Source organism: Scyliorhinus canicula, chromosome 21 (genome assembly GCF_902713615.1).
Source record: "Scyliorhinus canicula chromosome 21, sScyCan1.1, whole genome shotgun sequence".
NCBI lineage: Eukaryota > Metazoa > Chordata > Chondrichthyes > Carcharhiniformes > Scyliorhinidae > Scyliorhinus > Scyliorhinus canicula.
Window position 1 is genome coordinate 6053513 of NC_052166.1, and position 23832 is coordinate 6077344.

General features: G+C 54.9%; 1 protein-coding gene and 1 long non-coding RNA gene across 2 annotated transcripts in view; one reads left to right on the forward strand and one right to left on the reverse strand.

Annotated features, from left to right (window-relative positions):
* The first annotated feature begins 11877 nt into the window (after nucleotides 1-11877).
* Nucleotides 11878-23832, forward strand: part of LOC119955624 — a 127471-nt gene continuing 115516 nt past the window's right edge. The window contains exon 1 of the long non-coding RNA XR_005458505.1: nucleotides 11878-11910. This is a non-coding gene — a long non-coding RNA (uncharacterized LOC119955624). The remainder of the gene's footprint in view (nucleotides 11911-23832) is intronic.
* Nucleotides 14295-14835, reverse strand: LOC119955622 (barrier-to-autointegration factor-like). Its single transcript, XM_038782023.1, has one exon. It carries the CDS (start codon nucleotides 14793-14795, stop codon nucleotides 14526-14528), a length of 270 nt encoding a protein of 89 aa, XP_038637951.1. The 5' UTR covers nucleotides 14796-14835; the 3' UTR covers nucleotides 14295-14525.

The following is a 23832-nucleotide window of genomic DNA, read 5'->3' on the forward strand; positions in this document are numbered from 1 at the left end:
GGGACAATTTAGTGTGGCCAATCCACCTACCCTTCAAATCTTTGGATTGTGGGGGTGAGAACCACACAGACAAGGGGAAAATGTGCAAACTCCACAAGGGCAGTGACCCTGGACCGGGATTGAACTTGAGTCCTCGGCGCCGTGAGGCAGCAGTGCTAACCGCTCAGACATTCACGATTTCCAGTTTTTTGGAGTTGACGTGTTCTGTGTGATGTATTTTCACGCGATAATTACGTTGCAAACAGCCCCTTGGCAGTACCAAACCTGACTATTGTTGTGGCTTTGGAGAGTGAGAGTTGAAGATTACACATTGGCAAAGTCTTTCGTTTTAACCTCATCAGAACAAACAGTAGAACAAATTTCAGACTCTCTCAAAAATCTATACTGCAGGAGAAAAGGGGCAAGTAGACACTAATTGGCTAAGGTGTTGCCATGGAGACAGCAAAGGGCAAACTAATGGCTCCCTAACATTCAGAAAAGGCGAAGCCTTGGACATATTGCTTTTGTTTGCAGAGGACGTGTCCCTGTGATATATATGGGCTGGTTTAGCTCACTGAGCTAAATCGCTGGCTTTTCAAGCAGGCCAGCAGCACGTTCGATTCCCGTACCAGCCTCCCCGAACAGGCGCCGGAATGTGGCGACTAGGGGCTTTTCACAGTAACTTCATTGAAGCCTACTCGTGACAATAAGCGATTTTCGTTTTTGTTTTCGTTTCATATATATATATGTATTGGGTGTGTGTTGCTATGGGCACATACAAATGAGCCGTGTTACAAGCTTGAATCTGCTATCTTAAATTGGTTGTTGGAGTAGCTGCTGTGCACTCTGGACTGTTCACCAAGTGCTTCCCCAATCGCGGAAACTCAGTTGACAGTCGAGGCTTTGTTTCGGGTTTTGCAAGCAGGGTGTTGGTTCAGTGCAGGTACTACACTGAACACCATGGTCAACTGAAGGAACGTGCTTTTAAAATACCGGTCTTTCACTGGGACCGTGCAGCCAGCTGACCCGGCCTTGAGGCTTGTGCTTGGGGGAGGGGGGGGGGGGGGGGGGGGGGGGGGGGGGGGGGGGAAATGTCTGTTTTGGATTGATGGCAGCTTCCGAAAGTTGCATTACTGTTGACCTGAGTGCGCGCTCGCTCTTCTCTCCCACTACACGTTACCCACACCTTGTGCTAGACCCAGCTGAAGTGGGGGAGGGGGAGGGATTTTAACCACTGGGGGAAAGGTGCTCTGCTGAAGCTGAGCGGGGGATGTGAAGAGCGAGAGAGGGTGCGGTAGAGCGAAAGAGAGGTGGCAGCAGAAAAGGAAAACCCGCAGAGACCAAGTGACAGGGAACAATTAAACTGGGAAAGAGAACAGGAGATTACACAGAACCATGGCAACAGAGCGAGAGAGAGAGATAATTCTCATCCTTGTATGCAACATCCTCCTTGTTTGCTCCCTCTCTCTCTAACCTCCTCCAACCCTCTGAGATCTCTGCACTCCTCCAATTCTGGCTCCTCACGCATCCCCCGATTCCCATCGCTCCGCCATTGGGGGCCGTGCCGCCAGTTGTTTAGGGGATCCTAAACTTCGGAATTCCCTTCCTAGATCTCTTTCACCCCACTCTTTCTCTCTCTGACACTCTCACTCTCTCTGTCTCTCACTCTCTCTGTCTGACGCTCTCTCGTTTCCCCCCTCTCTTGCCTCCCCCTCTTTCTCTCTCCATCTCTCTTTCTTTCACTTCCTTCTCTCTTGCCTCCCCCTCTTTCTCTCTCCCTCTCTCACTAGCCTCCCCCTCTCTCATTCTCTCCCACTCTTCCCCTCTGTCTCTCTTTCTTACCTTCTCCCTCACCTCTCACCTCTCTCCGTTCCCCCACTCACTCTCTCTCTCCCTTCCCCGCTTTCTCTCTCGCCTCCCCACTCTCGCCTCTCTCTCTCTCTCTCTGTTTCTCTGTCTGACGCGCTCTCTTGTTTCCCCCCTCTCTCGTGCCTCCCTCCCTCTCTCTATCTCGCCCCTCCTCTCTCTCGCCTCCACTCCCTCTCTCACTTCCACTCCCCCCTCTCTCATCCCTCTCACATACCCCTCTCTCGCTCGCAACCCCCTCTCTCTCGCTCCCTTCTCTCTCTCTCTCTGCCTCGCTCTCTCACTCTCACACCTTCCCTTGTGTGTGTGTCTCACTTGCCTCCCCTCTCTCCCTTTCTCGTGCCGATCCCTCTCAATCTCCCCCCTCTATCTCTCCCCCTCTATCTCTCGTCTCTCCTCTCCCTCTCTCAAGCCTATCCCTCTATCTCTCCGCCTTCTATCTCTCCCCCCTCTATTTCTTCCCCCTCTATCCATCTCTCGCCTCCCCCACTCACTCCCTTGCTTCACCTCTCTCTCCCTCCTCTCACCACTCTCCCTTGCTCTCCCTCTCTCGCCTCCCCTCCACTCTCTCTCTTGCCCCTCTCTCTCCCTCTCTCTCTCTCTCTAGACTCTCTCACTCTCTCTTGGTCACCTTTTCCCTTTCTCTCTTGTGCTCCCCCCCCTGTCTCTCTCTATCTCGTGCCCCCCTCTCTCTCTCTCGTGCCCCCCCTCTCTTTTTCATCTCGCTCTCTTGCTACCCTCTCTCTCTAGTCTCTCTCTCTCTCACACACACCCACGCTCTCTCTCCATCTCACCTCCCCCATTCTCTCTCTCTCGCCTTCCCTCCTCTCGCCTCTCTCTCTCTAGCACCTCTTATTCTCCCCTTCTCTTACTCTTTCTTGTTCACCTACTCTATCTCTCTCTCTCTGTCGGGCCTCTCCCCCCCTTCCCTCTTTCTCTCTCTCTTTCACCTGGCTCACTCTCTTGTCCCTCCCCCTCCATCTCGCACCGCACTCTCGCTCCCTCTCTCTACCCTCTCTCACTCTCCCCTTCTCTTACTCTCTCTCTTACCCCCTCTTTCTCTAGCCCCTCTCTCTCTACCCTCTCTCGTACCTCACCCATCTATCTCTCGCCTCTCTATCTCTGTCCCCCAGTCACTCTCTTGCCTCACCTCTCTCCCTCTCACCACTCTCCCTCTCCCTCTCTCTCACCTCCCTTTCTCTCTCACTCTCTCTACCCTCTCCCGCTCTCCCCTTCTCTTACTCTCTCTCTAACCCCCTCTCTCTGTAGTCTCCTCTCTCTATAGGCTTTCTCTCACTCTCACACCTCCCCTACTCTCGCTCCCGCTACCCTCCCTCACTCTCCCCTCTTTCTCTCTCTCTCTCTCTTACCATCTCTCTAGTCCCCTCTCTCTTTCTCTAGCCTTTCTTTCTATTGCCTCCCTCTCTCTTCTGCCCCCCTCTCTCATGCCTCCCCAAATCTCTTACCTCTCCCTCTCTATCTTGCCTCCCCATCTCTCTCCTGCCTCCCCTCTCTCCCTTGCCTCTCCCTCTCGCCTCTCCCTCTCTCTAGCCTCCCCCACTCCCTTACTTGCCTCACCTCTATTCTTTCTCTCACCACTCCCTATCTCCTCCCCCTCTCCATCTCACCTCCTGCCCCTCTCTCACCTCTCCTCTCTCTGTCTCTCTCGCCCCACTCTCTATCTCTCGCTCCACTTTCTATCTCTTGCCCTGCTCTCTCTCTCTCTCTCTCTCAACCCGCTCTCCCCTCTCTCTCGCTCTAGCCTCTCTCACACTCTCTAGCCTCTTTCACTCTCCCCTTCTCTTACTCTCTCTTGGTCACCTTCTCTCTCATTATTTTGCTCCTCCCTCTCTCTCTCTCTTTCACCTGGCTCTCTCTCTCTCTCTCTAGCCTCCCCCATTCTCTCTCTCGCCTCCCCCTCTCTCTCTTTCACCTACCTCTCTGTCACCCCTCCCCTTCTCTCGCCCTGCTCTCTCTCACCCTGCTCTCTCACTCTCCGCTCTCTCTCTCACTCTCGAGCTTCTCTCACTGTCCCCTTCTCTTTCTCTCTCTCTTACCCCCTCTCTCTCTCTCGAGCCTCCTCTCTCCCTCTCTCTCTTGCCTCCCTCTGTCTACCTCTCTTGTGCCGATCCCTCTATATCTCTCCCTTCTGTATCTCCGCCTCTATCTCTCGCCTCTCTCTTTCGCCTCCCCCCAGTCACTCTCTTGCTTCACCTCTCTCTCTCCCTCCTATCACCACTCTCCCTCTCTCTCACTCCCTCTCTCTCTCTCCCTCTCGCCTCCCCTCCACACTCTCTCTTGCCCCTCTCTCTGTCGCTCTCTCACTCTCCCCTTCTCTTACTCTCTCCCTTGGTCACCTCCTCCTCTCTCTCATATGCCCACCCCTCTCTCTTTTACCTAGCTCTCTCTCTCTCGTACCCTCCTCTCTCTCTCGCGTTTCTCACTCTCTCCTTCTCTTACTCTCTCTTTACCCCCTCTCTCTTTAGTCACCCACTCTCTCTCGCCTCGTCCTCTCTTTCTCCCTCTCTCATGCCTCCCCCTCTATCTATCTCTCTCTCGACTCCCCCCACTCTCTCTCGTCTCACCTCTCTCTCCCTCCTCACCACTCCCCCTCTCTCCCTCGCCTCCTCCCCACTCTCCTCCCTCTCTCTCCCTTGTCTTCTCCCCCTCTCTCACCTCCTCGTCTCTCTCGCCTACCCTCTCTCTCTCGCTAGCTTCCTCTCTCTCTATCTCTCTCTCGCCTTCCCCCTCTTTCGCCTCCCCCTCCCTCGCCTCTCTCTCTCTCTCGCCTCCCCCCTCTCTGTCTCTCCTACCCCTCTCTCTCTCTCGTCTACCCCTCTCTCTCCTTCCCCTCTCTCTCTCCTCTCCTCTCACCCCCACCTCTCTCTCGCCTCCACATCTCTCTCTCGCCTCCACATCTCTCTCTCGCCTCCACATCACTCGCTTCTCTATCACTCTTACATCCCCCCTCTCTCTCCCCCTCTCCTACCTTTCTCTCCCCCTCTCTCTCTGTGTACCTCAGTCAATTGGCAACAGAGAAATGTAGTTATTGATTACTCGCGAGTGACTGGGCAACAAGGCGCCCTGCCGGCCGCAGCCTCAGTCTTAGCAGGGGCGGGAAGTGGAGGGCATCACAATCTTGGGGCACAGGTTGGCTATTTTAAACTGAGATGAGGAGAAACCTCTTCAGTTCAAGTTGGGAATCTTTGACATTCTCGACGCCCAGAGAAAGCTCTGTTTGTCTGTTATTTTCAAGACGGAGAGTGGTTGGTTTTGGGACGTTCAGGAGAGCAACTGAGAGTGAGCATCCTGGGTGGTTACCATTGATCAGAGACTGAACTGGCCTGGCCACATTAATACTGTGGCGAACAGGGCAAGTCAGAGGCTGGGAATCCTGCGGAGAGTAACTCACCTCCTGACACCCCCCAAAGCCTGTCCACCATCTACAAGGTGCAAGTCAACAACAATCAAGAAGCTCAACACCATCCAGGATAAAGCAGCCTCACCCACCCCCCGCTCGAACGACACGCTAACCCCCACCTTCAATATCCACTCCCTCGACCCACCGACGCACAGCGGCAGCCGTGTGTACCGTCTACAAGATGCACGGCAGCCACTCACTAAGGCTCCTTTGACAGCAAGGACAAGGGCAGCAGGTGCCATGGGGAACATCCACCGCCTGCAAGTCCCCCCCTCCCCCCCCACACACACACTCACCACCCCGACTTGGAAATATATCAGGCGTTCCCTCACTGTCGCTGGGTCAGAATCATGGAACACCTTCCTTAACACCACACAGACTGCAGTGGTTCAAGATGGCGGCTCACCCACCACTTTTTCTAGGGGCTATTATGGCTGTGCAGCGAAGCCCACATCCCGGAATAGAATAAACTTAATTGTGGGGGCGAATATTTCTGTTTAAAAGCTGGAGACCATGGTGTCTGTGGGCTTCAGGTTATTGAGCTTAGGAGAGATACAGCGCGGTGTGAGGGAGGTACAGCGCGGTGTGAGGGAGGTACAGCGCAGTGTGAGGGAGGTACAGCGCGGTGTGAGGGAGGTACAGCGCAGTGTGAGGGAGGTACAGCGCGGTGTGAGGGAAGTACAGCGCAGTGTGAGAGAGGTACAGCGCAGTGTGAGGAAGGTACAGTGCAGTGTGAGGGAGGTGTGTGAGGGAGGTACAGCGCGGTGTGAGGGAGGTACAGCGTGGTGTGAGGGAGGTGTGTGAGGGAGGTACAGCATGGTGTGAGGGAGGTGTGTGAGGGAGGTGTGTGAGGGAGGTACAGCGCAGTGTGAGGGAGGTACAGCGCGGTGTGAGGGAGGTACAGCGCAGTGTGAGGGAGGTACAGCGCGGTGTGAGGGAGGTACAGCGCAGTGTGAGGGAGGTACAGCGCGGTGTGAGGGAGGTACAGCACGGTGTGAGGGAGGTACAGCGTGGTGTGAGGGAGGTACAGCGCAGTGTGAGGGAGGTACAGCGCGGTGTGAGGGAGGTACAGCGCGGTGTGAGGGAGGTACAGCACGGTGTGAGGGAGGTACAGCGTGGTGTGAGGGAGGTACAGTGCGTTGTGAGGGAGGTGTGTGAGGGAGGTACAGCGCGGTGTGAGGGAGGTACAGCGCGGTGTGAGGGAGGTACAGCGCAGTGTGAGGGAGGTACAGCGCGGTGTGAGGGAGGTACAGCACGGTGTGAGGGAGGTACAGCGTGGTGTGAGGGAGGTACAGCGCAGTGTGAGGGAGGTACAGCGCGGTGTGAGGGAGGTACAGCGTGGTCTGAGGGAGATACAGCGCGGTGTGAGGGAGGTACAGCGCGGTGTGAGGGAGGTGTGTGAGGGAGGTACAGCGCGGTGTGAGGGAGGTACAGCGTGGTGTGAGGGAGGTGTGTGAGGGAGGTACAGCGCGGTGTGAGGGAGGTACAGCATGGTGTGAGGGTGGTACAGCGCGGTGTGAGGGAGGTGTGTGAGGGAGGTACAGCACAGTGTGAGGGAGGTACAGCGCGGTGTTAGGGAGGTACAGCGCGGTGTGAGGGAGGTACAGCACAGTGTGAGGGAGGTACAGCGCGGTGTTAGGGAGGTACAGCGCGGTCTGAGGGTGGTACAGCGCGGTGTGAGGGAGGTACAGCGCGGTGTGAGGGAGGTACAGCGCGGTGTGAGGGTGGTACAGCGCGGTGTGAGGGAGGTACAGCGCGGTGTGAGGGAAGTACAGCGCAGTGTGAGAGAGGTACAGCGTGGTGTGAGGGAGGTACAGCGCAGTGTGAGGGAGGTACAGCACGGTGTGAGGGAGGTACAGCGCAGTGTGAGGGAGGTACAGCGCGGTGTGAGGGAGGTGTGTGAGGGAGGTACAGCGCGGTGTTAGGGAGGTACAGCGCAGTGTGAGGGAGGTACAGCGCGGTGTGAGGGAAGTACAGCGCAGTGTGAGGGAGGTACAGCGCGGTGTGAGGGAGGTACAGCGCGGTGTGAGGGAGGTACAGCGCGGTGTGAGGGAGGTGTGTGAGGGAGGTACAGCGCGGTGTGAGGGAGGTGTGTGAGGGAGGTACAGCGCGGTGTGAGGGAGGTACAGCGTGGTCTGAGGGAGGTACAGCGCAGTGTGAGGGAGGTACAGCGCAGTGTGAGGGAGGTACAGCGCAGTGTGAGGGAGGTACAGCGCGGTGTGAGGGAGGTACAGCGTGGTGTGAGGGAGGTGTGTGAGGGAGGTACAGCGCGGTGTGAGGGTGGTACAGCGCAGTGTGAGGGAGGTACAGCATGGTGTGAGGGAGGTACAGCGCAGTGTGAGGGAGGTACAGCGCGGTGTGAGGGAGGTACAGCGCAGTGTGAGGGAGGTGTGTGAGGGAGGTACAGCGCGGTGTGAGGGAGGTACAGCACGGTCTGAGGGAGGTACAGCGCGGTGTGAGGGTGGTACAGCGCGGTGTGAGGGAGGTACAGCGCGGTGTTAGGGAGGTGTGTGAGGGAGGTACAGCGCGGTGTTAGGGAGGTGTGTGAGGGAGGTACAGCGCGGTATGAGGGAGGTGTGTGAGGGAGGTACAGCGCAGTGTGAGAGAGGTGTGTGAGGGAGGTACAGCGCGGTATGAGGGAGGTGTGTGAGGGAGGTACAGCGCGGTATGAGGGAGGTGTGTGAGGGAGGTACAGCGCAGTGTGAGAGAGGTGTGTGAGGGAGGTACAGCGCGGTATGAGGGAGGTGTGTGAGAGAGGTATAGCGCGGTGTGAGGGAGGTACAGCGCGGTGCGAGGGAGGTACAGCGTGGTGTGAGGGAGGTACAGCGCAGTGTGAGGGAGGTACAGCGCAGTGTGAGGGTGGTACAGCGCGGTGTGAGGGTGGTACAGCGCGGTGTGAGGGAGGTACAGCACGGTGTGAGGGAGGTACAGCGTGGTGTGAGGGAGGTACAGCGCGGTGTGAGGGAGGTACAGCGCAGTGTGAGGGTGGTACAGCGCGGTGTGAGGGAGGTACAGCGCGGTGTGAGGGAGGTACAGCGCGGTGTTAGGGAGGTGTGAGGAGGTACAGCGCGGTGTGAGGGAGGTACAGCACGGTGTGAGGGAGGTACAGCGTGGTGTGAGGGAGGTACAGCGCGGTGGAGGGAGGTACAGCGCAGTGTGAGGGTGGTACAGCGCGGTGTGAGGGAGGTACAGCGCGGTGTGAGGGAGGTACAGCGCGGTGTGAGGGAGGTACAGTGCGGTGTGAGGGAGGTACAGCGCGGTGTGAGGGAGGTACAGCGCAGTGTGAGGGAGGTACAGCGCGGTGTGAGGGAGGTGTGTGAGGGAGGTACAGCGCGGTGTGAGGGAGGTACAGCGCGGTGTTAGGGAGGTGTGTGAGGGAGGTACAGCGCGGTGTGAGGGAGGTACAGCACGGTGTGAGGGAGGTACAGCGTGGTGTGAGGGAGGTACAGCGCGGTGTGAGGGAGGTACAGCGCAGTGTGAGGGTGGTACAGCGCGGTGTGAGGGAGGTACAGCGCGGTGTGAGGGAGGTACAGCGCGGTGTGAGGGAGGTGTGTGAGGGAGGTACAGCGCGGTGTGAGGGAGGTACAGCGCGGTGTTAGGGAGGTGTGTGAGGGAGGTACAGCGCGGTGTTAGGGAGGTGTGTGAGGGAGGTACAGCGCGGTGTGAGGGAGGTACAGCACGGTCTGAGGGAGGTACAGCGCAGTGTGAGGGAGGTACAGCGCGGTGTTAGGGAGGTACAGCGTGGTCTGAGGGAGGTACAGCGCAGTGTGAGGGAGGTACAGCGCAGTGTGAGGGAGGTACAGCACGGTGTGAGGGAGGTACAGCGCGGTGTGAGGGAGGTACAGCGCGGTGTGAGGGAGGTACAGCACGGTGTGAGGGAGGTACAGCGCGGTGTGAGGGTGGTACAGCGCAGTGTGAGGGAGGTACAGCATGGTGTGAGGGAGGTACAGCGCAGTGTGAGGGAGGTGTGTGAGGGAGGTACAGCGCGGTGTGAGGGAGGTACAGCACGGTCTGAGGGAGGTACAGCGCGGTGTGAGGGAGGTACTAGCGCGGTCTGAGGGAGGTACAGCGCGGTGTGAGGGTGGTACAGCGCGGTGTTAGGGAGGTACAGCGTGGTCTGAGGGAGGTACAGCGCAGTGTGAGGGTGGTACAGCGCAGTGTGAGGGAGGTACAGCGCAGTGTGAGGGAGGTACAGCATGGTGTGAGGGAGGTACAGCGCAGTGTGAGGGAGGTACAGCGCGGTGTGAGGGAGGTGTGTGAGGGAGGTACAGCGCAGTGTGAGGGAGGTGTGTGAGGGAGGTACAGCGCGGTGTGAGGGAGGTACAGCGCGGTGTGAGGGAGGTACAGCGCAGTGTGAGGGAGGTACAGCGCGGTGTGAGGGAGGTACAGCGCAGTGTGAGGGAGGTACAGCGCAGTGTGAGGGAGGTACAGCGCGGTGTGAGGGAGGTACAGCGCAGTGTGAGGGAGGTACAGCGCAGTGTGAGGGAGGTACAGCACGGTGTTAGGGAGGTACAGCGCAGTGTGAGGGAGGTACAGCATGGTGTGAGGGTGGTACAGTGCAGTGTGAGGGTGGTATAGCGCGGTGTGAGGGTGGTACAGCGCGGTGTGAGGGAGGTACAGCGCGGTGTGAGGGAGGTACAGCGCGGTGTGAGGGTGGTACAGCGCGGTGTGAGGGAGGTACAGTGCGGTGTGAGGGAGGTGTGTGAGGGAGGTACAGCGCGGTGTGAGGGAGGTACAGCACGGTGTTAGGGAGGTACTAGCGCGGTGTGAGGGTGGTACAGCGCAGTGTGAGGGAGGTACAGCGCGGTCTGAGGGAGGTACAGCGCGGTGTGAGGGTGGTACAGCGCAGTGTGAGGGAGGTACAGTGCGGTGTGAGGGAGGTACAGCACGGTGTTAGGGAGGTACTAGCGCGGTGTGAGGGAGGTACAGCGCGGTGTGAGGGAGGTACAGCGCGGTCTGAGGGAGGTACAGCGCGGTGTGAGGGTGGTACAGCGCAGTGTGAGGGAGGTACAGCGCGGTCTGAGGGAGGTACAGCGCAGTGTTAGGGAGGTACAGCGCGGTGTGAGGGAGGTACAGCGCGGTCTGAGGGAGGTACAGCGCAGTGTTAGGGAGGTACAGCGCGGTGTGAGGGAGGTACAGCGCGGTGTGAGGGAGGTGTGTGAGGGAGATACAGCGCTGTGTGAGGGAGGTGTGTGAGGGAGGTACAGCATGGTGTTTGGGAGGTACAGCGCGGTGTGAGGGAGGTACAGCGCGGTGTGAGGGAGGTGTGTGAGGGAGGTACAGCGCGGTGTGAGGGAGGTGTGTGAGGGAGGTACAGCGCAGTGTGAGAGAGGTATAGCGCGGTGTGAGGGAGGTACAGCGCGGTGTGAGGGAGGTACAGCGCGGTGTGAGGGAGGTGTGTGAGGGAGGTACAGTGCGGTGTGAGGGAGGTACAGTGCGGTGTGAGGGAGGTACAGTGCGGTGTGAGGGAGGTACAGCGCGGTGTGAGGGAGGTACAGCGCGGTGTGAGGGAGGTACAGCGCGGTGTGAGGGAGGTACAGCGCAGTGTGAGGGAGGTACAGTGCGGTGTGAGGGAGGTACAGTGCGGTGTTAGGGAGGTACAGCGCGGTGTGAGGGAGGTACAGCGCGGTGTGAGGGAGGTACAGCGCGGTGTGAGGGAGGTACAGCGCAGTGTGAGGGTGGTACAGCGCGGTGTGAGGGAGGTACAGCGCAGTGTGAGGGTGGTACAGTGCAGTGTGAGGGTGGTACAGCGCGGTGTGAGGGAGGTGTGTGAGGGAGGTACAGCATGGTGTGAGGGAGGTACAGCGCGGTGTGAGGGAGGTACAGCGCGGTGTGAGGGAGGTGTGTGAGGGAGGTACAGCGCGGTATGAGGGAGGTGTGTGAGGGAGGTACAGCGCAGTGTGAGAGAGGTATAGCGCGGTGTGAGGGAGGTACAGCGCGGTGTGAGGGAGGTACAGCGTGGTGTGAGGGAGGTACAGCGCAGTGTGAGGGTGGTACAGCGCGGTGTGAGGGAGGTGTGTGAGGGAGGTACAGCGCGGTGTGAGGGAGGTACAGCGCGGTGTGAGGGAGGTGTGTGAGGGAGGTACAGCGCGGTGTGAGGGAGGTACAGTGCGGTGTGAGGGAGGTACAGCGCGGTGTGAGGGAGGTACAGCGCGGTGTGAGGGAGGTACAGCGTGGTGTGAGGGAGGTACAGCGCAGTGTGAGGGTGGTACAGCGCGGTGTGAGGGAGGTGTGTGAGGGAGGTACAGCGCGGTGTGAGGGAGGTACAGCGCGGTGTGAGGGAGGTGTGTGAGGGAGGTACAGCGCGGTGTGAGGGAGGTACAGTGCGGTGTGAGGGAGGTACAGCGCGGTGTGAGGGAGGTACAGTGCAGTGTGAGGGAGGTACAGCACGGTGTGAGGGAGGTACAGTGCGGTGTGAGGGAGGTACAGCGCGGTGTGAGGGAGGTACAGTGCGGTGTGAGGGAGGTACAGCGCGGTGTGAGGGAGGTACAGTGCGGTGTGAGGGAGGTACAGCGCGGTGTGAGGGAGGTGCATGAGGGAGTGCCAGTGAACGTGTGAAGCATTTGTGATATTAATTCTGTCTCTCCTCTCTCTCATTCTATCTCTCTGTCCAGGCTTGAATCTGAGAACTCCAGGACTATCAGGTCTGTAATTATTCTTTGTTTTCCTTTTCTATCTCCCTCTCTCACTCTCTCTCTCTCTGCGTCCAGCTCGAAGGCGTTGCGGTGGGGAGGGGTGGGGTCAATTGGCATGTGAAACTCGCTTGTGCGCGGTAGGGGTTGTCGTGAGGCGATCTCTTCTCTTTCAAGGTCGGGCCTGCTCTCTGGGTGTGCCTTTCCACGGGAGGAGGCGTGGGGGTAGATGGTGGTGAACGGGATTGGGGGGCTGTGGGTGGGGGCAGGGTTACAATGGTGTTGGCCATTCTGAATGTTACTATGGTTGACGGCCCGCGTTGGATGTACACCCTTGCTTCAGAACCATTGGCGATGAATCGTTTATCCCTGCTGGCGTCGGGAGGGCTGAGGCCTCCTGAACTAGATATATCTGTCCCAACCCCTCCTGCCCACCTCCCGATATCTCTGCCACCCTCTCCGTCCCTCTTAAAGCGGTAGAGTCATAGAGTCATAGATGTTTACAGCTGGAAACAGGCCCTTCGGCCCAGCTTGTCCATGCTGTCCAGTTTCTATCACTAAGATAGTCCCAATTGCCCGCATTTGGCCCATATCCCTCTATACCCACCCTGCCCATGTAACTGTCTGACTGCTTTTTAAAGGATAAAATCATCCTCGACTCTACCACGGCCTCTGGCAGCCCGTTCCAGATGCTCACCACCCTCTGTGTGAAGAAATATCCCCTCTGTTCTCTTTTGTATCTCTCCCCTCTCACCTTAAACCTATACCCTCTAGTTCTAGACTCCTCTACCTTTGCGAAAAGATTTTGACTATCTACCTTATCTGCGCTCTTCATTATTTTATAGACCTCTATAAGATCACCCCTAAGCCTCCTACGCACCAGGGGAAAAAGTCCCAGCCTATCCAGCCTCTCCTTATAACTCAGACCATCAAGTCCTGGCGGCATCCTCATAAATCTCTTCTGCATTCTTTCTCTTCCTGTAATAGGGTGACCAGAACTGAACACCGTATTCCATGTGTGATCTTACCAATGTCTTGTACAACTTCAACATGACGTCCCAACTCTTGTATTCAATATTCTTTTTTTATAAATTTAGAGTGCCCAATTCATTTTTTCCAATTAAGGGGCAATTTAGCGTGGCCAATCCACCTACCTTGCACATCTTTGGGTTGTGGGTGCGAAATCCACGTAAACATGGGGAGAATGTGCAAACTCCCAACGGACAGTGACCCATAGTCAGGATCAAACCTGGGACCTCGGTGCTGTGAGACAGCAGTGCTAACCACTGCGCCACCGTGCTGCCCCTGTATTCAATATTCTGACCAATAAAACCTAGCATGCTGAATACCTTCTTAACCACCCTGTCCACCTGTAGGACCTGCTCTGATTTGATCTACCAAAATGCATCACCTCGCATTTATCCAAATTAAACTCCATCTGCCATTCATCAGCCCACTGGCCCAATTGGTCAAGATTCTGTTGCAATCTTGTATAACCTTCTTCACTGTCCAGTATGCCACCAACCTTGGTGTCATCTGCAAACACACTAACCATGCCTCCTAAATTCACATCCAATCATTAATATATATCACAAATAACAGTGGACCCAGCACTGATCCATGATGCACACCGCTGATCACAGGCCTCCAGCTTGAAAAACCACCCTCCACAACCGCCCTTTGGCTTCGGTCACCAAGCCAATTTTGTATCCAATTGGCTACCTCACCCTGGGTTCCATGAGATTTAACCTTTTGCAACAACCTACCATGCAGTACCTTGTGAAAGGCCTTGCTAAAGTCCATGTAGACTACGTCGACCGGACTTCCCTCATCTACCTTCTTGGGTACCCCTTCAAAAAACTCAATCAAATTGGTGAGACATGGCTTTCCCCTTACAAAGCTATACTGACTTTCCCTAATTAGCCCTGGGCTGTCTAAATGCCGGTAGATCCTGTCCCTCAGAATACCTTCTCACAACTTGCCCACTACAGAAGTACGGCTCACGGGTCTGTAGTTCCCAGGCGTATCCCTACAGCCCTTCTTAAACAAGGGCACAACGTTTACTATCCTCCAATCTTCAGGCACCTCTCCTGTGGCTGTCGATGATTCAAATACCTCAGCTAGAGGGCTGGCAATGTCCTCCCTGGCCTCCAACAAGGTGCTAGGATACATTTCATCAGGTCCCGGGGATTTATCTATCTTTTTTTTTTTTTTTTTTAAGACACTAATATGTTTTTATTATATAAAATTTAATAACCGGCTTCCGCAGCGGACAGAATCTCGCCACTATGTAAAACACGAGGAGAACAAGATCCGGAAGGGGGGGGGGGGGGGATGAATTTAAAAACAATTAATGTCACGAGGAAGAGGTCGGCCTCGTTTCGTCTCAGTGTGTGTGGCTGGGTCAGTTGTCCCCCCGGGTGGGGGCGGATTCACAGTCGTCTCTCCCTCTCGGTGATGTGGCCACACTTTCGGAAGCCGGAGATTGGGCGAGAGGGAGAGTAAAGAGCTCTGGTTGGTGGGGGGGGGGGAAACCGCGGGGACGTCAAGCAACATCAGATAATTTAACGTTATTTTAAGATCGATAAAACTACAAGGGGGGGGGGGGGGGGATGCCCACAGGAGCTTCACAGGAACGCGTCACACCACTCGCGCAGGCAGGTGTGACAGTCGTTGCATTGCTTGGCGTTAGCACGGCACGTGTCCTTCAGCCATTCTTTGAAGAGATCCTCGTTCTTCCTCAGCACCAGGAACTGCCCGAGCACCACGTATGCCCGGTCAAATCCCTGGTCCTCCAGCCTTCCACCGAGGGCGTCGCCGATTCCCGCTAAGCACTTCACCGACTTCTCCCCCATGGGCTCTGCCACAAAGTCCCGGTGCTTCTGCGAGGTGGTCATCGTCCTGCTGAGTTTCCGCCGCCTCCCGCCAAGAGTTTCCCGGGATTTATCTATCTTGATCCACTTTAATACCTCCAGCACCTCCTCTGTAACATGTACCCTCCTCAAAACATCACTTTTTATTTCCCCTTCTGGGCCAGAACTATCATTCTCCATAGCTATCTTAAAACCAATGGAATGATGGTCACTGGTCCCAAAGTGACCTCTCACTAACACTTCCGTCACCTGCACTTCCTTATTCGTCAAGAGGAGATCAAGTTTTGTGCTATCTCTAGTCGGGCAATCCACATATTGAATGAGGAATTCTTCCTGAACGCACTCGACAAATTTCTCTCCATCCAAACCCACAGAGTTACGGCTGTCCCAGTTAATGTTGGGGAAGTTAAAGTCCCCAATATTACCACCTTATTTTTCTGGCAGCTATCTGTAATCTCTTTCAATATTTGCTTCTCGATTTCCCGCTGACTATTTGGGGCCGTAAGTAGAGTCCGATCAAAGTGACCTCACCCTTCTTATTTTTCAGTTCTACCCATATAGACTCAATGGGCGAACCCTTGGATATATCCTCTCTGTACTGCCGTGATACTGTCCCTAATCAAAAATGCAACTCCCCTCCTCTCCTATCTCCTGATCTAACTTTCCTGTGGCATCTGTACTGCGGAACATTGAGCTGCCAGTCCTGCCCCTCCTTTAGCCATGTTTCAGTAATAGCTATAATATCCCAGTCCCATGTACCCAGCCATCCCTGAGTTCATCTGCCTTGCCCGTTAGGCCTCTTGCATTGAAATAAATGCAGTTCAACCTGTTTCTCTGCCGTCCACTTTTCTCCTAACTGACTTTTGTTTCTGTCCTTGTGCCCTCTGACTTCCTGCATTGGTTCCCATCCCCTGCCACATTAGTTTAAACCCTCCCCAACAGCACTAGCAAACAACCCCCCCAGGACATTGGTTCCAGTCCTGCCCAGGTGTAGACCGTCCGATTTGTAATGGCCCCACCTCTCCCAGAACCGGTTCCAATGTCCCAAAGATCAGAATGCCTCCCTCCTGCACCATCTCTCAAGCCACGCATTCATCGCTGCAGTCCCCATGTGGTGTAGGTACACCCACAGTGCTGTGAGAGAGGGAGTCCCGCACACGATGTTGCCATTTGTTCTTCGCGAAGGTGGTGGGGGGGGGGGGGGGGGGAGCTGCCACCTGTCGCGGTAAGTGTCAATTGCATTGGACGCAATGCTCTGGAGGTCAAAGGTTGATCTATTTATGTGGGGGTGATGCTGTGACATGGTTTGTGGGCGATCTTCCGCTCAGTGCTGGGGATTAGAAAAGGGATATTTTTATCGTGCGGTTTGTCGTTGCTCGTAGCGTGTTGTGCCCCTTCAGGTTTCACCACCCAGTGGCAAAGCCGGGGTTTGCGCAGACACCGCTTTTAAAAATTCTTCCACGGGGGATGTGGAGTGTTACTGGCTGGGCCCAGCATTTATTCCCCGTCCCTAATTGCCCCTCAAGAAGTTGGTGGGTGAGCGGCTATCTTAAACCGCTGCAGTCCCCGTGTGGTGTAGGTGCATCCACTGTGCTGTTAGGCAGGGAGTTCCAGGATTCTGACCCAGTGACCGTGAAGGAACGGCCGATACATTTCTAAGTCAGGATGGTATGTGTGTGTGGGCGATGGTGGAAGACTTACAGGCGGTGGGTGTTTCCCGTGGTGTCTGCTGCCCTTGTCCTTCTAGGGGGTGGAGGTGGTGGGTTTGGGCGGAGCTGTCGAAGGAGCCTTGGGCGAGTGGCTGCCGTGCATCTTGTCAACGGCACACACGGCTGCCGCTGTGCGTCGGTGGGTGGAGGGAGTGGATGTTGAAGGTGGGGGTTCGTGAGTCGATCAAACGGGGAAGGGGGCTGCTTTGTCCTGGATGTTGTTGAACTTCTCGAGTGTTGTTGGAGCCGCGCTCATCCAGACGAGCGGGACAGTATTCCATCGATCTCCTTTTTTTTCCAATTAAAGGGCAAATTATCCTGCACATCTTTGGGTTGTGGGGGTAAGACCTACTCAGGCACGGCAAGAATGTGCAAACTCTACATGGACAGTAACTTCCATCACACTCCTGACTTGTGTCCTTGTAGATGGTGGACAGGCTTTGGGGGGAGTCAGGAGGTGAGTTACTCTCCGCAGGATTCCCAGCCTCTAACCTGATAGCCACAGTATTTTTATGGCTGGGTCCAGTTCAGTTTCTGATCAATGGTAATGTTGATTGTGGGGGATTCAGTGATGGTAATGTTATTGAATGTCAAGAGGAGATGGTTCGATTCTCTCTTGTTAGAGATGATCGTTGCCTGACATTTTTGTGACAGAAATGTTACTTACCCACTTATCAGCCAGGCTCTGCATTGGGTGACCAACTGCAAGGTGCTGTGGACATTGGAGGCTCTGGACGTTCTGGGAAAAGTGTATTCCAGGAGAGTTCTGGTATTTCACGATCAGGTCAAAGAGTAGGTTCTGTGTTAGCACCAGGATGTGTGAAGGTTGAGTTGGACATGCTGCCCATTTACCGCCATCACACGAACCCTACTGTGCAGAACGTGGAGTTCGACCTATTGAGTCTGCACCAACCCTCTGAAAGAGCACTCTACCCCGGCCCACTCCCCCTGCACTATCCCTATAACCCCCACCTCATCTTTGGACACTAAGGAGCTATTTAGCACGGTCAATCCACCTAATGTACCCGTCGTTGGACTGCAGGAGGAAACCGTAGCACCCGTAGGAAACCCACGCAGACATCCGGAGGGGGTACGGGTGACGTGTGCAAACTCCACAAACACAGTCACCAGAGGTTGTGCTGTGAGGCAGTGGTGCTAACCCACCGTGCCACCTGATGGGATTGGTGTACAGGAATAAAAATAGCTAAATGGCTAAATCGCCAGCTTTTAAAGCAGACCAAGGCAGGCCAGCAGCATGGTTCAATTCGCTTACCAGCCTCCCCGAACAGGCACCGGAATGTGGCGACTAGGGGCTTTTCACAGTAACTTCACTTGAAGCCTTCTTGTGATAATAAGCAATTTTCGTTTCATTTCAAAGGGTCTGTAATTATGACCGCAGAGATAAAGCTGAGGGTCGTCCATGTTGCCAGCTTATCTCTTTTGCAGGGGAGCAGTAGATACAAAATGTACTCAAAACGCTGGACCTTGACCTGGCTCTAAACCATGGACGGCACCCCTGGTGCGGAGTGGGGAGGGGTTGGGGTGAGGGAAGAGGGCCTCCTCATTTGCCAGATCTGGAGTTGGCCAAGGAGGACATCAACTGGCCCAGGCAGCATCCACCCAAGGATGCCATCAGACCTGAGTGTCGCAGGCACGGTTACGGGCTGGTTGTCTTGGAGACAAAGTACTCCGTGTCCACCGGCGCGCTTTCTAGGTCTTCCGTACCCAGTGGGCACCTTGGTGATTGGGGTGCATTATTACACCCTGCACTCTCCCTTTCAGGGAACAACATTTTGGTGCAGTTAGTTGAATAACCTTTCAGGCTTTTAGTTTTAGTTACAGCCCCCCACTCCCCCACCAGGGAACTGTCACGCCTCCCCTTGTACACTTCCCTCCCCCTTCACTCCCCACATTTTTTTCAATGGATTGTTTTTTGGTTTGTATTGAAAAGTGTAAAACTACAGATGGCGCAGTGATCTCGTTGTCACAACCCCCTGGGCTAGCGTGCAGCTAATTCCAGTACCACTTGGAGTGGCAACACAGCTGAAATTAGATTTTATTTTAAATATCTAAGATCCTTGGCTGATCCCGATAAACACAGTCACCAGGTTTGTAACTTTGCAACACAAGTAACATTTTTATTATATACGGTATTATAATAAAACGGACAGAAAAATGTAACCAACAATCTACTACCCCTTTCCCAACCCCCCCTTCCTAACTAGCCCCACTCTCTATTCTCACACACACAAACAACACCTGAGGAAGGAGCAGCGCTCCGAAAGCTCGTGTTTGAAACAAACCTGTTGGACTTTTAACCTGGTGTTGTAAGACTTCTTACTGTACAAACAACACAGAGGGGGAAAGGGGTGGAAGGGGAAAGAAAATAGGACTAAAAGGATCAGGATCTCAGGTGCACTGGGATGGTTTCCAGTTAATGTCTTTCTGAAGTTCAAGCTTTCGTCTTGGTACTTCTTTCTTCTAGGCTTGAGATGATTTTCTCTGGCTAGGTTGTCGACCTTCTCTGCAGAATCAACATGCACCAGGCACTCACTGCTGGTACTCACTGCTTTCAAAACAAGAGAGCTGTTCTTTCAGATTGGTGAGCAGAGAGAGGGAGAACGCGAGCGAGAGAGAGAGATCGAGATCCACGGTCGAGGCACTTCTGCTCAGTTCTCTCAGAAATGATCACGCAAGAACCAATCACTGACCGTTGTCATCAGAACACTGTCCCTGACCAACCTGCTGGTTGCCACTTTACCAATTGAACCGAGACCCTCCACAACCGGTTGCTAAGATCCACTCAGTGCTGAGGAGTCTCACTTCTCCTCTTCCAAGCACAAAGCCTGGGCGCACTGTTTCCTGGCAAGCACCCTTCCTCTTAAAGGCGCATTCTGATTACGGGTCCACGGTCCGTAAAATAAATTGGAACAAAGGAAATAGACAGGAAGGACTCCTACAATGTGCCCTGCGGTGCCGTGCGATACGAGCCTGAGGACTGACACAGTAACGTCTGATTAGGCCTGTTGCAATGGAGTCTGGGTCTCTGAGACGCTTTGAGTCGGCCTTGTATTGTGAGGCTTACTGTACCTGCTGTCCTGCTGCTGTAGATGGAGGTCAGACTACTGGGGTGGGGGAAGGGTTGGGCTGTCTTCAGGTGAGGGATGCGACGGACAGCCTGTCACCCATCCATCCATCACCGGCTCTTATCGAGGCTGACAGGCTCTCTCGTCTCCGGGCCCTGATTTATCGACAGGCTCTGTTTCATTACTGGAAGGTCTCGAGGAAAATAATTCATTTGAGAAATGAAGCTGCAAGTACCTGCAGGGCATCCAATCAGTAAATCAGGGAGAAATGTCCCTCAGGGGAGAGACAGACAGACCAAATTAAATGTGTGTGTGTGTGCAGTGTGGGTGGGGGGAGGGGGGTAAGGGATATGTGAGGGGTTAGGGATTAGTCCTTGTGTGTGAATCCCATGCGTGCATGTGTGAGTTGCTTGTGCGAGTTGCGTTAGTGTGTGAGTCATGTGTGTGAGTTATGTGTCAATTGTGTGCATTGCATGTGTGCTGTGTGTCAATTGTGTGCATTGCGTGTGTGCTGTGTGTCAATTGTGTGCATTGTGTGTGAGTTGTGTGTCAATTCTGTGCATTGTGTGTGAGTTGTGTGTCAATTCTGTGCATTGTGTGTGAGTTGGGTGTCAATCGTGTGCATTGTGTGTGAGTTGGGTGCACGTGGACATGCCGGTGAGACTGGCTCCTCAGAGATCAGGCCATCATTCTGAAAGGGTGCCCCGATCTCTGAGTGAGCTTGGGGGTCTCTCTCTCTCTCTCCCCACGGGCAGTGTTCCCCCCCCCCCCCCCCCCCCTCTCCACAACCTCACAGAAGGACTTTACTCCATATCCACCAAACCCCTGGCAATTGGGGACATCCTTCTATGGAGCTGCTGAGTCCCCATCCCTATTTTTAGGCCTTCCTAATGATCCCCCCTCCTTTCAGGACCTCCAACCTTCACCCGCTCCCCGCCCTAACCTTCTGGAGCCCCTTCATACCTGCCCTTCACCCCCCACACATGTCATACCTCCTTTCATGGGCATAGCCCCCTCAGGCCCTGACCCCTGGCAGTGCCACCATGACACTCGGGCACTGTCACTCTGGTAGTGCCAAGGTGTCAGCCTGACAATGCCAAGGTGCCTGGGTGCCAGGGGGAGAACCAGGGTGCTGCCCTGTCCTTGATCACCTAGGGCCCTCCAATGGCCTGGCAGAACCCCCAGGTCCAGTTCCACCTAGTCCAAGTCTGTGTGGACTAGTACTTTAAAAAAAAAATTTAGAGTACCCAATTAATTTTTTCCAATTAAAGGGCAATTTAGCAATCCACATCTTTGGGTTGTGGGGGCGAAACCCACGTAGACATGGGGAGAATGTGCAAACTCCACACGGACAGTGACCCAGGGCCGGGATCGAACCTGGGACCTCGGCGCCGTGATTGTGTGGACCAGTACTAATCAACGCCCGGCTGGGCTCTCCTTGGGGAGACCGATTGATTCCAGCAGCTAGTTGGATCAGGTGTCAGCACGGTTAATAACCCACTTAACCGTGTGAGACTGGGTCCTGCCCATCTGGTTAGGTCTCAGGCAGCATTGCGGCTATCGGAAATCCCGGGGGAGGCCTCTCCTGGCATTTACAGGCTGTGTGCCGCGAGATTCGGGCGGGGGGGTGGGGGGTTAACGTATGCAGGTGTGTGAGTTGGGTACGCGTGTGTGTGTGTGTGTTACTGTGTGTGTGTGCGAGTTCGGGTGTGCGTGTGTGTGTGTTACTGTGTGTGTGTGTGTGTGTGTGAGTTGGGTACGCGTGTGTGTGTGTTACTGTGTGTGTGTGCGAGTTCGGGTGTGCGTGTGTGTGTGTTACTGTGTGTGTGTGTGTGTGAGTTGGGTACGCGTGTGTGTGTGTTACTGTGTGTGTGTGCGAGTTCGGGTGTGCGATGGTGTGTTACTGTGTGTGTGCGAGTTCGGGTGTGCGTGTGTGTGTGTTACTGTGTGTGTGCGAGTTCGGGTGTGCGTGCGTGTGTGTGTTACTGTGTGCGTGTGAGTTGGGTACGCGTGTGTGTGTGTTACTGTGTGTGTGCGAGTTCGGGTGTGCGATGGTGTGTTACTGTGTGTGTGCGAGTTCGGGTGTGTGTGTGTGTGTGTTACTGTGTGTGTGCGAGTTCGGGTGTGCGTGTGTGTGTGTTACTGTGTGTGTGCGAGTTCGGGTGTGCGTGTGTGTGTGTTACTGTGTGTGTGCGAGTTCGGGTGTGCGTGCGTGTGTGTGTTACTGTCTGTGTGTGAGTTGGGTACGCGTGTGTGTGTGTGTTACTGTCTGTGTGTGCGAGTTCGGGTGTGCGTGCGTTTAATGATAGCCTAGGGAGCAATGTTATAGAGACAGAAGTAGGCCAGTCAGTTAGACATGATTGCAGTTACACTGGTAACTGGTCAATTACACTGTGGACGGGCCAGTTACACTGTGGACGGGCCAGTTACACTCTGGACGGGCCAGTTACACTCTGGACGGGCCAGTTACACTCTGGATGGGCCAGTTACACTGTGGAAGGGCCAGTTGCAAGTGTCAGTTACACGGGAGATGGTCAGTAACCTTGGGAATGGTCAGTTACACTCAGGACCGCTTAGTTACATTGGGAATGGTCAGTTACACTGGGGACTGATCAGTTACCATGGGGATGGTCAGTTACACTGGGAACGGTCAATTACACTAGGGACCAGTCAGTTACCCTGCGGATCATCAGTTACATTGGGGACTGATTAGTTACGTTACAGATGGTCAGGTACACTGAACAGTTACTCTGCGAATACTCAGTTGTTCTGGATTTCCAGGGTGGACAGTTAGATAGTCGCCCACCCACCTCCTGACTGCCACAAGGGTGCCGGCCCCAGCTCCATGGGCTGAGGAGCTGGTGCTCGAGTCCAAGTCCGCCCGGTCTGATCTGTGTGACTCCACTACCCCTTCGCCCAGTGGCCGGACAGGACTCTGGCGACGGCTCCCTGTGTCAAAATCCAAACTTGTATATAAAAGATTTGTTGACACATCACTGAGCGTAAGGGCCCCCCACCCGAAGCCTTGCTGGGCTAGAGGGGCCGAGTGACAGCCCTCCTCCTACGCACCGCCGAAGCTCGGACTGTAGCTGGAACCTTCTCGAACGTGCGGAGACCTGGTGCTGTGAGGAGAGCAGGCTGTGGGTTATGTAATGGTGGTGCTGATGAGCTGAGTTGCAATGTTATTGGAGAGGTGTGTGCGTCTCCAGGAACGTTGGAAACCACTCGAACTTCTCGTTGACAGTTGAGGGAGGGATGTGTTGGATTCCAGTGATCAGCGCCAGCGATGAATTATTCAAGCATTTGAGGAAATAGCAGCTTGCAGAGCTGTGATGTCTCACTATTTTTCTGTGGGTGCGCAGCTCTTTGCTGATGAAGCTGGTGGGTGTTAGAATCAAGAGATAGAAAATTCTGCTTTCCATCACTCCCAGGACAGGTACAGCACGGGGTTAGATACAGAGTAAAGCTCCCTCTACACTGACCCCATCAAACACTCCCAGGACAGGTACAGCACGGGGTTAGATACAGAGTAAAGCTCCTCTACACTGTCCCCATCAAACACTCCCAGGACAGGTACAGCACGGGGTTAGATACAGAGTAAAGCTCCCTCTACACTGTCCCCATCAAACACTCCCAGGACAGGTACAGCACGGGGTTAGATACAGAGTAAAGCTCCCTCTGCACTGTCCCCATCAAACACTCCCAGGACAGGTACAGCACGGGGTTAGATACAGAGTAAAGCTCCCTCTACACTGTCCCCATCAAATACTCCCAGGACAGGTGTGGTAAATGTAATATATGAATGTATATAATAATTCACACTGTTACTGTAAGCGCAGTAGCACCACCCTACCACTAGGGGGAGTAGCGCTGGGAGCACTGAGGAACTTGTACTGGTTCCACCCTTGGTTCCGCCCACGACTCCTCCCCCTAATGCAGCTGTATAAGTATCCGTGTCCAGAGTCAGCCTGGGTCACTTCGAGTTCATCAACAGGTAACAGGCTGGCTCTGAAGTAAGTCGATTAAAGCCTAGATTCACTTCGGAAACACGTGTCTGATGAATTGATGGTTCCATCAATTTAATCGACTTAAGAACAGTAAAGATCGATTATGGAATCGGCCCTCAAGCCTGGACGCCTGGAACTCAACCCGCAGGATGCAGAGGCTAAAGAAATCTTCTCCCACTGAATCCGGTGCTTCAAGGCCTACATGGCCGAAGCGAGCACAGCCGAAACGACAGAGGATCAGAAGCTAAGTCTACTGCAC